Source organism: Colossoma macropomum, unplaced genomic scaffold (assembly GCF_904425465.1).
Source record: "Colossoma macropomum unplaced genomic scaffold, Colossoma_macropomum, whole genome shotgun sequence".
Taxonomy (NCBI): domain Eukaryota; kingdom Metazoa; phylum Chordata; class Actinopteri; order Characiformes; family Serrasalmidae; genus Colossoma; species Colossoma macropomum.
In genome coordinates this window covers 14,540,712-14,557,534 of record NW_023494786.1, presented here as the reverse complement: position 1 = coordinate 14,557,534, position 16,823 = coordinate 14,540,712, and the positions used below count along the sequence as shown (strand labels likewise).

At 40.3% G+C, this 16,823-nt stretch overlaps 1 protein-coding gene across 2 annotated transcripts in view; it reads right to left on the bottom strand.

Moving 5' to 3' along the window:
- sez6b (seizure related 6 homolog b) overlaps positions 1 to 16,823 on the bottom strand; it is a 270,984-nt gene that overhangs the window by 2,631 nt on the left and 251,530 nt on the right. The window contains exons 10-17 of one of the 2 annotated variants that reach the window (XM_036561553.1): positions 14,514 to 14,710; positions 9,121 to 9,315; positions 3,976 to 4,167; positions 2,829 to 3,023; positions 2,042 to 2,080; positions 1,807 to 1,915; positions 1,596 to 1,695; positions 265 to 273 (exon numbers count right to left, since the gene is read on the bottom strand). In XM_036561553.1, the coding sequence (XP_036417446.1) occupies positions 265 to 273; positions 1,596 to 1,695; positions 1,807 to 1,915; positions 2,042 to 2,080; positions 2,829 to 3,023; positions 3,976 to 4,167; positions 9,121 to 9,315; positions 14,514 to 14,710 (1,036 nt within the window). The remainder of the gene's footprint in view (positions 1 to 264; positions 274 to 1,595; positions 1,696 to 1,806; positions 1,916 to 2,041; positions 2,081 to 2,828; positions 3,024 to 3,975; positions 4,168 to 9,120; positions 9,316 to 14,513; positions 14,711 to 16,823) is intronic. The other variant, XM_036561557.1, reaches the window with a different exon arrangement.

Below are 16,823 nucleotides of genomic sequence, written 5' to 3'. Positions count from 1 at the left end.
TTGCTTCAGATCTACTCACTGACCCACTTAATGTGAACACATACACACACACACGTCTGCTGACAGTTCAGTGTCCTGGATGAGAGATGAACCCACTGCTGTCTGCAGCGCTACACTGGAGCGCTCCAGCCACAGGGAGATGTGTCAGAAGACGAATGGCACAAACAGCAGGTGTGAATTAACTCCACGCTGACACGCAGGCACAGACAAGCAGCCTCGAATACAAGCCAATGCTACTGATACAGAGCTGTCAGACATACTCACCTCACTGTTCTTCAGGGATGCAAAGTGAAAGAGAGAGAAACTTTAATTCTGATATGCATCTTCGGACTACAAAGCAACTCTTAGTGAACATATCACAAAAGAGTTTTGAGATTTTACATTTTTTATAAATCATGTGAAAACCAGGTCAAGTATCCATGTTTTTACTATTTAAAGTCAGATCTGAAATTAAAATGGATCCTTTTTGGCAGCTGTAGCCAGTCAGCAGCCTGTCAATGTTGTCCACCCTCACACACACACACGCACACACACATACACATACACATACACATATACAAACACATTCATACACATACACACACAGACACACACACACTAACAGGAGGCCATGTAGGAGGAGAACAGAGTGAAGGGATGTAGCACCTCCATGCTTTTATTCCCCGTGGCTTCACCCCAATACCACATGTTTAATCTAAATGTGTAGAGGGTGAACAGCGTGAATTGAAAATGTGTTATTTTATATGTTCTTCACAAAAAATGAGCAAAGGCCAAGGAATCTGAGGTTGACATAATAATAAATCGCATCATTTATCCTTTTGGTAAACAATGAAAATGGGTACCACAGACCCGAACACCACACAAGGGTGTTTTACCTTGCTAAATACATTTGCTCATGGCGCCTCATCCTTTAAATTGCCTAGACTATTTGTCGTTATTTTCCTTTTAAATCAGTAAGTCTACTATCACATAGGAAGCTTCAGATGATATTTTTCTAGCATGGCAGCTAACACCTCAGTGTAACACTTACTCAAAGCAGCGCTTGCAGTGTAAGTTAAACTAAGACTGGAATTTTGGATGATGGATCAGAGCACAAAATGCTTCTGCAAGGCAAAAAAAACCCTAGCCATTATTTATAATTGTCAACAAGCCGATAAAGCTTTACACAAAACAATACCCATCCCATAGGCAAGTACCCAAAAGGAATGCACTCTAAATGAATGGACTCTGGTTATTACAAGCATGAGGTTTAGCATGGCTCCTTGTCACCCTCACGATAAGTTAATGAAGGCCTGGCGTTCTCTACTGCATTTAAACTCCAGAACGTCACTTCACAGCTAATTAGATGTGGTAAATGAGCCTGCAATATGGTAACACAGATGGTGTTTTAGGAGCATAATTTCACTCCAGATGTGCACTCAAAGTAGTGGAAACCTGAGCACAACTTGTTCAAGGCACACAAGCAAACAAGGAGGAAGCGTAATATGTGTGTTTTTCCTTCTAAGATGTGACCTGAAAAAGCTTTAGTGCTCTTCAATATGATCGTCAACATGAGGACTGAAAAGTGACCCTGCTGACCTGATGTCTGTACTTACTGCAGTCTCGTAGATGGGGTTTTCAAAGGCCGATTCCCCTCTGATCTGATCGTACTGTGGTGATGCTGACATGGGCAATCGCAGAGACTTTCCCTGCACCCTAAAAAAAAGAGCAACAGCAAAAGCTGCATCTGTCACTCATCTGCATGAAGAGTGAAGTCATCAAAACGGCTCTGCCGACAGCTTTTGACAGCCTGTTAATCAAGCTTACTTTGAAAAGTAGAAGTATATTGACATGACGATTAACATGATTATAGCCACAGGAATGAAGATGGCGATGGCCATGTTGACTCCCTCCATGCTGAAATCTGTCCTGGCAACTGGTCAGAAACAAAGGTTTTGGTTAGCATTGGTTTACATTGCATTGCACATAGTCAGCAGAAGCTATCTGGCCTGTAATTTATCATTTTTATGTATTTTAGACAAGCAAAAGTGAGAGTTCTTACCATCAAGTCTGCGTTCATTTACATACTCCAGTGCTGCTGCTGAAAAATAAGAAAAATATATTAGATTAGATATAAATACAATGAATTTCATGCATATTGTTTCACAGCTATTATGAATTATGTACTAATATGAAACTACTATTTAATAAATTGTCACTGTTGTGAGAAAACCTTGCATCTCTAAATGAAAACTTTGAAGGAGATGGAAACACTAATATAATAAGATTGAATTTCCAGTAAATGCTGCTTCTTTCCTTTAATCCATTTATCATTAAAATGTTCACATAATATAAAAGGCAGCTGCTGTTTTCAAATGATGTGCATATTAAAAACATTACTTAGAGGTTAAGAGGTTAATAGTATTGATAATACTAATAAAGTACTAAATAAGGCTGTCATTATTAGTTTAAAAATCATTAAAAGTCATTACTTGATTAAAAAAAATAATAATAAGTCTACCTCCTCAAATAATTGACAATAAATGGTAGGCAATTTGCATGATAATGCATATTTTAAATTCTCCTGCTGATCTCTGTTACAGTAAGAAAGGCAGTATTTGCCTCTAAGTATTTAATATATTTTTAATGTAATTTTTATATTTTTAAAAATTTAATGTAAATTTGAAGCCCTTCTAGATGATCTTTTTCCAACAAAATATATTGATTTAAAAATTAAATTGGTAGATGACTAATAAAATCAACAGTGACAGCCCTATTACTAACATGTTACTCATCAGTTAATGAAAACATACACATGGGGTAAGATGGGTTGTAAAGGTGGAATCTACCTTTGCAGACTGGAGGGGGGTGGCTCCATTTGGAAGGGTGGCTGGGGACGCAGCGGATGGTGGCCTCCCCAAACAGCTTGTAGCCACTTAGACAAGAAAACCGCAGCGTCTCTCCAGCCTGATAGAACTGCTTCTCTGACACCTGAACACCAAACGCTGGGGTGCCAGGATTCCTACATGGTTCATACGTATCAGCTGGAGAGAGACAGAGCACACATGCACACCCATAAGGTCATAAATACGTTCCATAAGTATTAGCACCCAACCTATAAATCAATTGGTCGATAATGTCAGCTGACATTGACAACCCGCACTTTTATTGGTATTAACCACAATATCACCGATAATCATTGACTTTCCTTTGATTGATTAAAATTTCCGATCACCTGACAAATCGTAAAGGAATCAGTCACCTCTTTTGTTATCAAAAGTTTTAGTCCCCTAAAATCAGTATCAGCCACCAAATTTTCATATACGTTGGGCCCTCACATATATCCACAAGACTGCAACAACAAAAAGTTTCAGAGTTTGAAAAACAAAACGAAGAAAGGTTATGAAAGAAAATCAAATGAAGAATAAATATTCTTTAGCAATTTTGCAGTATTTCTAGGTCACTATTCAAACTGAAGCAATTTGACCATGTTAAGGCCTTTGTACAAAAAAGGTCAGATTTTTTTTATTCCTTCCCTTGAAACACGTGTTCAGACGACTCTCAGGTTGATTTGATCTACTGATCAGAGGCTTTTCACAAATATATGCCACCTAAATACTAGAAATCTTGAATTGCATGTAAACATTGAAGCATTACATGCACACACGTGTGTGTGTCTGTGTGTGTGTATGTGTGCGTGTGTGCATGTGCGACCACCTACATGTAATAAGAACGGGTGTAATCCTAACTCTAACCTTAACTTCAGCACCCAAAAAGAACTGATTTTGCCCTTTCAGTTACAAAATTAAACATAAGCATTTTTGTCCTGAAAATATATGAAAAATTATACACACATGCCTCACATGGCACAATGCAGTAACAGACACTTAATCCAATGCTGCTAATGAAAGTGTCACAGACTGGTTCTAGAATATCAATCTCTTCATTACATTTAATGAACTGTGGCCTGATCTTCAGGACTGAAACAGTACTCACGGACGCATTTGGGGAGTTTCTCACTCCACTTAGGGCCAGTTGAGTCGTGATGATAGCAGGAGAGGAGGCTGTTGCCAGACAGTGAGTAGCCCTTGTTACAGATGTACTGCACTGTGGAGCCCACGATGAGCCGAGGGCCAGACATTACCCTGCGGCTGTGTTCCACCGTGCCGGGGTCTGGGCATGACAGCACTGAGGAAACACACATAAACATGACCATATGAGTGTAAAATCAAATTTACACCCTTAAAAAAAATTTATTTTACCCCAACACAAATGTAGTTGATCAACCAGTCGATCGGTTTGGTGTACGAAGTGTGCTTCTTTAATTTTGCACTAGAGCTATGAGGCTAATGAGACCAAGCGAAAGGATATACTCAGAATATAAGTCTGTGTATATTGCTTTTCCTCGGCAGGCATAATGCTGAATTAGGGTGACCACAAAAATTACAATATTCTGTAGTTTAGTAAAAAATGATTATAAATATGTGTAAAATATGTATTATGCATGCATATATGTACACACAGCTTAAATGTGTAATATATGTAATATATGTGCCCAAGAAAAGTCCGGCCCAAGAAAAGAAAGAAAAGAAAAAAGAAAGTAAAAATTTTTGTTTTAAAAGTAGCCTAAAGGTTCAGAGTTTCACAAACATGCTTTTGCAGTAAGGATGTCCCTGAACCACTTCTCCAGTTGAACAGGCTTGACCTTCGGTTTGAGTTAATGGCCGGTGGCCATTCCACCCGGGGGGAATTTAATTAACATAATCAAATAAAATATTTTTTTTATATTTGTACATAAACACAATAAAAACACTTTCATAAATGTTGAATTGCTTGTTCATCTACAAAGATGAAATCCAGTTTGTCTCTGGTTTTATAAATCACACACATTTCTATCATACATATACATATATACATACACACACATCATACATATACATATATACATACACACACACACACTATGTGTTTATATATATATAGAGAGAGAGAGTGACAGAGAGAGAGCACCTGAGGCAGAAAAACAGGTGTATGGCCAGCTAGAAGTTTATTTTGGTCACAAAGCTGCACCAAATTATCACTGTTCCACTGAGGAAGACCACAATAGCTCCATGCATGATGGCTTGATGGCTGACTCTGGCCCTCCCACCCTGTGTGCAATTATAACTTGGTAAGAGTTTCAGCATCCTAGCCCTCGTAACCCAGCATGCCGGTTCAGTTCTGAGTTTCACCAGTAGGTGGCATTAAAAGATCATGACTGTGCTGAACTGACAGTGAAGAGAGCATGTTCACCAGACCAAATTATCCTAGACTTTCTCATCTTCACTGGAGAAACTGCAGTGTCAAAATGAAAAATTTAACTGCAACTTGTTTTTCAAGCTAATTTATTGTAAAATAGCTGTTAAAAACTTGACAGAGGCTTACATTTATTCCTCTGTAACATTCCCCCCTGCCATAATAAATGAGGCTCATGTCAGCTGTGATTTATCAGTCCATGGATAGGATATTTATATAGACATTCTGGCCTCAAACCACACAGCTTTTGATAATCAATCATGAGTCAGGGAGGCTCAGTGGTGTAAATTCTTCAGCAGACTGATAATAGTTTGTGACTGAATACATTACTATGTAGCCCTCAGCACGGGAAGGCATTTAATGAAGAAGGATTTCTTAGAAAAGCTGGACAACAACGAAACAGAAGCAAAGAAGATGAGGGACATTCCTATTGGACATTATGTGAAAGAAGAATGCACTGAAGTGTACTTTTCAAAAGTTTATTTAATATGAACACTTTAAACAAACTTTAATTGATACTAAATGCATTATTTAGGAACAAATTATGGCAACATAAGTGTATCTAACTTGTAATTAAGCTATAATTACATATATATTAAATGCATTTAGCTGTGCTTTTGAATGCATCTTTTTGCACAACTTAAGTTGCATTTAAGTAGATTTAAGTACATAATTTGTAGACATGACTGTTATGAAACATGAAATATACACTATATGGAAAAAAAGTATTGGGACACCCAAGCATTAGACCTTAAGGAGCTTTTTATCATATCCCATTCTAAATCCATAGGCATTAATATGAAGTTGGCCCCGCCTTTGCAGCTACAACAGCTTCCACTCTTCTGGGAAGCTTTCTACAAGATTTTGTAGTGTGTCTGTGGGAATTTTTACTCATTCATCCAGAAGAGAATTTGTGAGGTGAGACACTGAAGTTGGATGAGAGGGTCTGGCTCACAATCTCTGTTCTAGTTCATCCCAAAGGTGTTTGATGGGGTTGAGGTCAGGGCTCTGGGCAGGCCAGTCAGGTTCTTCCACACCAAACTCACCCAGTTATGCCTTTATGGACCTTGCCTTGTGCACTGGGACACAGTCATGCTGGAACAGAAAAGGTCCTTCCCCAAACTGTTCCCACAAAATGTCCATATTATCTTGGTTTGCTGAAGCATCAAGATTTCCCTTCACTGGAACTAAGGGTCCTAGGCCAACCCCTAAAAAACAACCCCATTGCATTATCCCTCCTCCACCAAACTTTACAGTTGGCACAATGCAGTCAGGTAGGTAGTGCTCTCCTGGCATTCGCCAAACCCAGACTCGTTCATCAGACTGTCAGATAGAGAAGCGTGATTCGTCACTACACGGAATGTGTTTCCACTCCTCCAGAGTCCAGTGGCGGAGTGCTTTACACCGCATTTCAGTGCTTTTTATTGATTCATGCCGTAACTTAAATTGTATTTCAACATCACTAAATGTACTTAAACACATTCAACACAAAAAAGTGCATTTAAGTGCATTTTTATGAACATTAATTAAGAATATACTTACATATATTATTAAGAATAACCAAATACAACTTCATGTACTTAAATTATATTTAAGTAATGTTGTAAAGCTGAATGTTTTTCTGTTCTATATTCTAACAACAAAAGTTAATGTAAGCAATTATTAGGACACAAATTCTAATATTTATGAAACAAATTTTTAAAGTATTCTCTTGGGTGCACTGATAACTATATTTTTACTTGTACATAGAAATCAAAACCTATTGACTTGAAACACACTCATAATAAAAGCCAATGGGCAGTTGCTAAATTCCACCATTTGTGCAAAACACATTCTTAGACAACACTTTTATGAAGTCAAAGGCATTTGCGGTAAATTAAGTTGTAAATGTGTGCAATTTATTTCTTCTGAGATGAAGTATTTCTTTAAGACACCGAACTACAGCTGACAAACCCTTTAATAAGTATGGCATACAATAAGATATTAGAGTAATATTAGAGTAAGAAAAACAAGTCTAGATGCCCTGCCCATCCTTCACGTCCCCACATCTGGATTTGTTCCCACCAAGGCAGTCAGCCAGAATTACTCTGCTCAACTCACTCTGCCTCCTCAGTAGGGAAGGACGGTGGTCAGAAGGCCAGAGAGAAGGAGAGCCTTGTGTCCTTTAGTCCGCAGCCATCGAACACAGCGTAATAAAAAGATTACTACAGCTACACTGCCACAGCTGCAGCCCACAAACCCAATTCTTTCCTCGGCAGGAGAGGGGCAGGAAAGCAGAAGCTGGGAGGCAGCCACTGAGCCCTGCTGCTGTTCTTCTGCTGCTGCAGCTTTTTTGTGCGCTCCAGAGCCAGAGAACAGTGCCAGGGTTGCTGAAGGCTCATCACACCTTACCAGCCACCAGCACATAAGACAACAGGAGTGTGTGGATATAGGTGCCAGCTTTGTGCATGCTTTGGAGCTTATTATAATATCTCCAATATTTCAGACTTCAGCAAATTATTTGAAGGCTTCCCACATCATATTGAATAACATTTAAAAACATACAAAAAAAAGCAGCAACACTTTACTTGATCCCTGCTATATGACATTGACAAAACCATGCCGTAAGCATGTAAGAACAGGTGTCATGTGCTGTTATAAGTTATGATGACAGGTTAACGCTATGTAGCAAGGTTCAGGTAAAGTCTTCCCGTTGCCATTTCAGAGACAGCAACTATATGTAGGCTATTACAAGTACCCCCAAATTCACTTCATAAGTTGTGGCCTATGTGTGTGGATGGGCTGGGATAAAAGCCCAGCTTGCTACTGCAGTGCGTCTGCCCACTCACACAGTGCACAGGGTGCACACGTCACACAATCCACAATGAGCTGGCCGAGGTTTAATCCTCAGGACGCCGCTGACAACGGCTACAACAAAAGACAACAAGTAGTGCAGCCGTCCTGCAATCGCCTTTGATGAAACACTGTGCCTGCAGGGACCCCTGGGGGCTTTACCAGAGGACAGCTACAGGAGCTGCAACACACTTGCCAAAGCTGCGCACAAAAGGTGTCGTGAGCTGTGTGAGTGGGTGTGCGAGAGCGAGTGAGAGAGGCTGTGAATGGAAACCGCACCTTCAGTATGAGAAGTCTCACCCAGCAGAAATGTGAGCCATTACCCATGATGCTCTCCTTCCCTCTCCACTGTCCTTGAGCAGGGCTGCTCTGAGAGACCCTTATAAAATTCAGCACCTCAAATGGAATTCAAAAGGCCATCTCGTCGCTGCCTAGAGCTTTGCTTCTGATCAATGGCCACTCTATATTGCTTTGAGAGTGGTGTGAAAATGGATGTGAGGAACAATGGCTTTGTGTGAGGGTCTATTAGTGTGTGTTGGGGCACAGGGTACACTACAGTCATACATCTGTGACCACGTGTTTTTTTTTGGCGGGGGGGGGGTTTTGACCCAATTTTCCTCATAAATTAGTCATATCCCATTCCCATCTGCCAGCTAGGTCTCCCCATCACACAATGCTACCAAGCTGGGAGGGTGAAGGCTAGCACCACCTTCCTCTGAGACATGTGGAGCACCGCTGCATGTTTCTAAATTGGACAGCTCAACATGCTTGGAGGAGAACATTAACCGCCAATTCTGTTACCTCACCTAAAAGAGACTTGCAATCACCACTGCACTAAGTGATGGGGGAGAGGGATGACCATCCCGTCCACCTGGAGATAGTGAGGCCAGCTGTGCTCTCTTGAACTTTCAACCACAGGCATTTAGATCAAAATGTCTTTCACATGTATTCAGTCAAGTGTGTGGTGTGTATTTTTCTTTGACTGATGTGTGTGTGCATATGTGTGAGTTTCACCTCTCTCGCAGGTGGGCAGGTCTCCACTCCAGGTCAGGTCCCACTGGCACATCAGCATTTCAGTGCCCACCACTTCGAAGCCTGGATAACACTGATAGGTGACCACTGTACCATGCACCAGCTCAGGATGAGACGTGGTCTTCCAGCCATTAGTGATCTCTGGAAGCTCTGGACACGTGTCATTACGAGGGACCTCTGCAGCGACAGAAAGACACATTCAGAGAAAGAAGAAGGCATTAAGACAGCTGCAAGTTTAACTGTAATTTATGGTTCATGCTTCTTTAGGTCTGAGCTGGAGCTATGAGGCCAGTTTAGCTAGGAAGTAATGGAAGCTTATAGCTACTAATTAGCATTGTGCAAGCTGCATGCCTCACATTCTTATCTTAAACCTCTAAGTTAAAAGGGAATTCCACTCATTGTCTGTATAATTTAATCACTGAGATGTAAACAAAGCCACTCAAATGATGTAAAATGCGCCATTTTGGAGAAACTCACTAACTGGGGTTTCTTTACTGTGGTGGTGATTGGAACCAGGGGTCAATAAGCCTTCAATGAAAATGGGAATGCTATTTTATCTACAATACAAAATGACCAGTGAACCTACATTTCTCTTCTAAGTTTTTATATGTAATGTTGATAATTTTAAAACAATGATACAGTATTTTGACTTGTATGCCCCTCTCCACCACAAAATCAGTTTAAAAACAAACAAAAAAAAACATTTTTGGACAAAAAACCTTATCAAAAAACTATCATGAACATCTCAGGTATCAGACAATGTAATTGTTACCATTTCCTTTAACAGCTTTCTGTAAGGTAGCTTTTAGAGGACTTAAATTCTTCAGATGTCTGGTTCCTTTCACCATCACTGTAAATAATTCTGACCCTAAAACAGTGCATTTTACATCAAACCACTCTGTTTACACTCTGTAACCACTCTACCTCTCTGTTTTGTCATGAAAATAGATAAAAGGTATGGCCAAATTCAGGCTCCAGAAGAGACGCTACTACTGTTTTTAGCTACATAATGTCCTTTTTATTTTTATTGTTAAAAATATGCCTTTCAATGTCAGAAACCACACAAGCAAGTCTTTTTGAGTGAGTACAAGCTGTATTCCATGATTGGGTGGCCATATGTGTATGGCTGATATTATATTTATATATTTATATATAACATATATATTTATAAATGTGTACTTAAAGGTCAAAGACATTTTAAACATAGTTAAAATGTCTCTCACAACAACCTATGAGCATGTTTCAGATAAATAACTTAAAACATTAATAAAACCCATCCAGTATGTAGAAAACACTATTTTTGCCTGTGTCAAGCCCACATAATTACATTTATCTTGAAATATAATCACTTCAACAATGGTATTATTTTGGCATTAACATGTGAACCTGTTTAGCATCTGATGCTTGAAACATCATTTTTCTTGAGTCATCCACTATAGATTACGAAAAATACACATTTTAGTTCTGTCCCTCACCATTCACTCAACCCTGTTACCCGAACACATTTCCTCAACCCTGTAACCTGAACAATTTCCTCAACCCTGTAACCCGAACACATTTCCTCAACCCTGTAACCTGAACAATTTCCTCAACCCTGTAACCCGAACACATTTCCTCAACCCTGTAACCTGAACACATTTCCTCAACCCTGTAACCTGAACACATTTCCTCAACCCTGTTACCTGAACAATTTCCTCAACCCTGTTACCTGAACATATTTCCTCAACTCTGTTACCTGAACAATTTCCTCAACGCCGTAACCTGAACACGTCCTCAACCGTTACCCGAACACATTTCCTCAACCCTGTTACCTGAACACATTTCCTCAACCCTGTTACTCAAACACTTTTCCTCAATCCTGTAACCCGAACACATTTCCTCAACCCTGTTACCTGAACACATTTCCTCAACCCTGTTTCCCGAACACATTTCCTCAACCCTGTTACTTGAACACTTTTCCTCAATCCTGTAACCCGAACACATTTCCTCAACCCTGTAACCCGAACACATTTCCTCAACCCTGTTACCCAAACACATTTCCTCAACCCTGTAACCTGAACAATTTCCTCAACCCTGTAACCCGAACACATTTCCTCAACCCTGTAACCTGAACAATTTCCTCAACCCTGTAACCCGAACACATTTCCTCAACCCTGTAACCTGAACACATTTCCTCAACCCTTTAACCTGAACACATTTCCTCAACCCTGTTACCCGAACAATTTCCTCAACCCTGTTACCTGAACATACTTCCTCAACCCTGTTACCTGAACACATTTCCTCAACCCTGTTACTCGAACACTTTTCCTCAACTCTGTTACCTGAACAATTTCCTCAACGCCGTAACCTGAACACGTCCTCAACCGTTACCCGAACACATTTCCTCAACCCTGTTACCTGAACACATTTCCTCAACCCTGTTACTCAAACACTTTTCCTCAATCCTGTAACCCGAACACATTTCCTCAACCCTGTTACCTGAACACATTTCCTCAACCCTGTTTCCCGAACACATTTCCTCAACCCTGTTACTTGAACACTTTTCCTCAATCCTGTAACCCGAACACATTTCCTCAACCCTGTAACCCGAACACATTTCCTCAACCCTGTTACCTGAACACATTTCCTCAACCTTGTTACCTGAACAATTTCCTCAACCCTGTTACCTGAACACATTTCCTCAACACTGTTTCCCGAACACATTTCCTCAACCCTGTTACCCGAACACATTTCCTCAACCCTGTTACCCGAACACATTTCCTTAACCCTGTTACCTGAACAATTTCCTCAACGCCGTAACCTGAACACGTCCTCAACCCTGTTACCCGAACACATTTCCTCAACCCTGTTACCTGAACACATTTCCTCAACCCTGTTACTCGAACACTTTTCCTCAATCCTGTAACCCGAACACATTTCCTCAACCCTGTTACCTGAACACATTTCCTCAACCCTGTTTCCCGAACACATTTCCTCAACCCTGTTACCTGAACACATTTCCTCAACCTTGTTACCTGAACAATTTCCTCAATCCTGTAACCCGAACACATTTCCTCAACCCTGTTTCCCGAACATATTTCCTCAACCCTGTTACCCGAACACATTTCCTTAACCCTGTTACCTAAACACATTTCCTCAACCCTGTTACCTAAACACATTTCCTCAACCCTGCTACCTGAACACATTTCCTCAACCCTGTTACCAAAATTATAAATTGAAATAAATTACTCAAAAATGCATTTTAAGTACATCATTAGAATGTTCTTAATGTCCTAAATGTCACTAGCATTTAGGGTGCTATTTACACATGAATAGCACCCCAGCTGCATTAGTCTCATAACTCCAGTACAAAACTAAGGAAGCAAACTTTGGACACCAAACATGTCTCAAATTTATGCAGATCTATTTACAGTAAAAGGAAAATTGTGCTAATTTGATTTTTGGCAGAACATTTGGTTTAAGAGTTAAAGATTTTGTGCTTCTCACAATCCACCAACAAACCAGAGATACAGCATACTGTGCTAATCAGACAGCAACGTATTGGCAGTGAGTGGATGAAATGAGGCCGAGGGATGCCTGCCAGGCGGTTTGCTGGTGCCCACTCTGATCATGGCAAAGCTGGCGAGGGCCGGCACTTGGTGATCACGGCTAATGAGTACAAACACGCCTAGTAATCGTTTGCATCTCTGCAAGGCCAAAGCCCATGCACCTGCAATACCTGGCAGACATTTTTTTCCCACGTGGGGTGTGATGGGAATGCAAAATAATCTGTTCCATTCCCCACTTTCTCTACTCAATCTGTATTCCGCTGTCTCCTTGCTCGCTCTCTGCATGGAATTCATTATGTCTTATCTGATCTTGTTTTATAGTTTGGCACCAGCGGGAAAGCGATGGAATGGTGGCCTGTTCTCCATCCCAGAGAAAAGTGTGGTGGAGTTAAAAGCAGCCTATGTCTCTCTTCTCTCTCTCTCCCTCGCTCTTCTCACTCTCTCCCTCTCTCCCCAGCCCAGACGTGTCCTGCCCACAGCAGCCACAGTAGCACAGTACTTATTGAGTATGGCAGAGAGGAGAGTTGGGGTCCCCACAGTGTTTCAGCTATAACTCTAATGAGCAGTTAATTAATGTACTTCGCTTTTAATATGAGCGTCCAACAGTTTCTCAAAACGCTGGCAATGAAGTGGCTGCAGTGTTTTTTTTCTCAGTGAGTCTCAGTGAATTAAGTAGCAGTGAATAGCACAAATATACTGGAAAAGGGCAAAGATGCATCAATATAAGAAAACAACACCAGAATACAGCAGCACTGTAAACTTACTGACTGACTGAAGGCTTACTGACTGACTGACCTATCCACACTCTGCCCACAAACAAACCGGTCACAAAATCAGGACATTTTAGCTGATAATTGGCATATAAATAGTTGTGATTAACAACGGAATTGTCTTTTTCGTTCACCGTATTCGACTATCAAAGTAGAGGCCCAAAGTGTCTTAATCTACTGATCTTGTTTCCCAACTGATGACAGAAACATTATAGCACCACCAGTCATAAACATAAGATTGTGAAAGGTAAATGATAGTGAGAAAACAACTGCAGCCACTTTAAAAAATTATGATCAGCTTACATAATAGCGGTCAGGTAATTATGTAATAACTGTGAAAGGCCTACCCAAAAATATGCTCTTTCACTGCACCTGATGCAAGGCTGCAAAAGCCAGTCAATCTAATATAAAACTGTAACAAACAGTTCTCCCCAAAATACTGATATTTAGTTATTAATTTCAAATTATATTTATTTTGTATGAGTATTAAAGGTTACATTGAGAAGATATTAACTAGACAGGAAACTGACTAGTTTTGACAAGCTACAACAGTCCAACTCAGTAATGTAGCATTGTAAGCTCAACATTACATAGCAACTTCAAACAAACGTCTGACGTGAATGATTTAGGTATTTTAAAAAAAGGTTCTGCTAGAATTTCTAGGTTAAGTGGAGCTTTTGACAATGTTCTGTAAAGCTTCGCAGTTACAACAAGATACATTTGATAAACAGGTTAATTCAATGGAGGTAATTGTTGGTGCAAATAACACAAATGCAATGAAGGATGAATATGCATCTACATATGAACAAACAGTTACACAACACTGTAACTTCAAAGTAGCAAACTTGCTGACTAATACAGCCAGTGTAGTAATAAGTCACTGGGCTCTTAAACCAAAAAGCGCACCACAAACTTGTTGCTGTAGACATAAATGTAAATAGTATTTACCAACATGACACTTTCAATATAGCTGACTGACTGACATTGACCGTTATTACACAATGTATAGATGTTTTACATTATTACAGTATGTAGAGATATTTCAATGGGCTCTTACCAAAAAAGTGCACCACAAAGCCGTTGTTGTAACCGTAAATGTTGGTGGCCGGGTCAGACTGGAACTGGATGGTGACATCAGCTGTGGATGTGTAGAGCTTGAAGCGTGGTCGAGAGCCGCTGTACTGGCCGAGTATCTTAGCCGTCAGGTCGTCTCCATCATAGAAGGTCAGCAGGTCATTCTTTCCCATGTGGAGGCTGCAGGCAGACATTGTACATCTTTAGTTAATCTCAGCTCTGTCTCAGCTGCTCTCCCCCCTTTTCCCAACAAATGTGCTTGTTTTTGCCAGTGTTGGCTTTACCAGTTTTCAACTTCATTCTAAAGTGAAAAGAACTTTCCTTGTTCTAACACTCTTCACTGTTTTGTCCTCATCAGGGCCCCCCAACCACACATCTATCAATAAGTCAACATATTTATAACAAAAGAGGAATGCTGCTTTCCAGGGGACATACATAATATCATTTTATATTGATGCACACCTTATATTAACACATTAACACAGGAACTCCATCTGCTATCAGTGTTAACAGGTAAAGGTTGGGCTAAATAAAATGAACACCGGCTAAAGTTGGCAAATATATGCCATATATAAGTCATGAAGGTGACATTACAGCAAAACTATGGATAATCTAAACAGACAAATCTCAAATCTCAAACAATGTAAGTTTTCCTGTTGCTGTTATTATGTTATTTTTTTAACAATCATGTTTCCAGGGTCCCCTAGTGGCCAGGGCCCTGGGCTGCAGGCCCTTATGGTATGGTGGCTGACATGATCGAATGCACAGCATAATGAAAAATGCAGTGCAAACTCATACGTGCGATGCTGTACCTCACTACACCTGAACTACATTTCACAAACATGCTGCAAATACAGAAAACTATGGAGACCTGCTGGTGACATCCCATATAAATAAAGATAATGAGTGGAATGCGTGGCCACGACTTAGTAAGGCATGATCTCGTTCCCACACCTTACTAAGTTGTGGCTGCAACTTAATTATCTTGTTCCCATGCCTTACTAGGTCATGGCCATGCATTATTTTTATTTATACAGGATGTCACCAGTAGGGCTCTGTAGAAAACACATGTAACATCAGAAACACTGCAAAGCCAGTCACAACAGAACTGAAGTGAGAAACACCACACAATACAACAGAAATGTTTCTGGATAACTCTCAAAGGGGATGGAATATCTGTGATAGAAAATCACTGACAGAAGTTGTTAAGACCATGGAGACTCAAGAAATGTCATAGCTGTACTATGCCAGTTATCAGTCATATCTGGTATTGCTATTTGAAATTTTACAGTTACACTCTACAGCTAATTCCCATTAGCACAGAAGTACAGTGATATAAATTATCTACTCAAATAAAAGTCAAGTTACTTTTCCTGGTGAACGTTTATGCCGCATAAAATTTAAAAGTTTGAATGGAGTGTCCTCCGGAAACATTTCCATTGTGTTGTGACTAACTTTGCAGCATTTCGATTGTTGCCTGTGTTGTCTGTATTTGCAGTGCATTTGTAAAATGTAGCTCAGGTGTAGTTATTTTAGACAAAAGTGTTTTCTGTGTTTGCAGCTTATTTTTTAAATTTGCAGTGCATTGGGGCTTGTCGGCCACCATATTAAGCCCTATAGCTTAATACAGCCTTGGTCCTTATAAACAACACACCACATACTTTTGCCTTTCTGTGTGTCTCCCTGGCCCTGGACACAGCACACACGGCAAATGACTGGACAGCAAGACAGCAAGGTAGAGCTGTCTTAGTTACCATTATGTTCCTCTGCTGTCCAGCCTAATCTTTAGAAATAGCTGGAAAATCAATTTCTCTCAGTACGCCAGCCAGCGTTAGAGCATGCTGTAACCCAGTTGTAGCAATCTCAGAAGCAGCAGCAGCATGACAAAAGACTGATTTCACCTGCCACTTCCACCTGTCCGCTTAAGATGGCTTCAGTAGCTGTGGAGACAAACCAGTTTCAATTACCTCAGCAATTATTCATGCTGTAATGACTGATGCTACTGTATTTCACAGAGCCATTTCAAACGTCTTATCTAACATCTGACAGCGCTTCCCTGTCAGTTCGTCTTAGCGTCGTGCGTGGATGTTATTAAAAATGTGAGGGAAGCTGGGAATGGAGGGCAAACAGGAGCAGAGTAGAGGAATAAAGCACTGAATGGTCTGGGGAACATATGACCTTCTGAATGTACTGTAATGCCATTAAAGAAGCAGACAGCTGAACAAAGGTGTTCAGAAATCCCCTTCCATTTGTGCTTGACAGATGTAAAGAAGAAACATGACATCTATTAAGA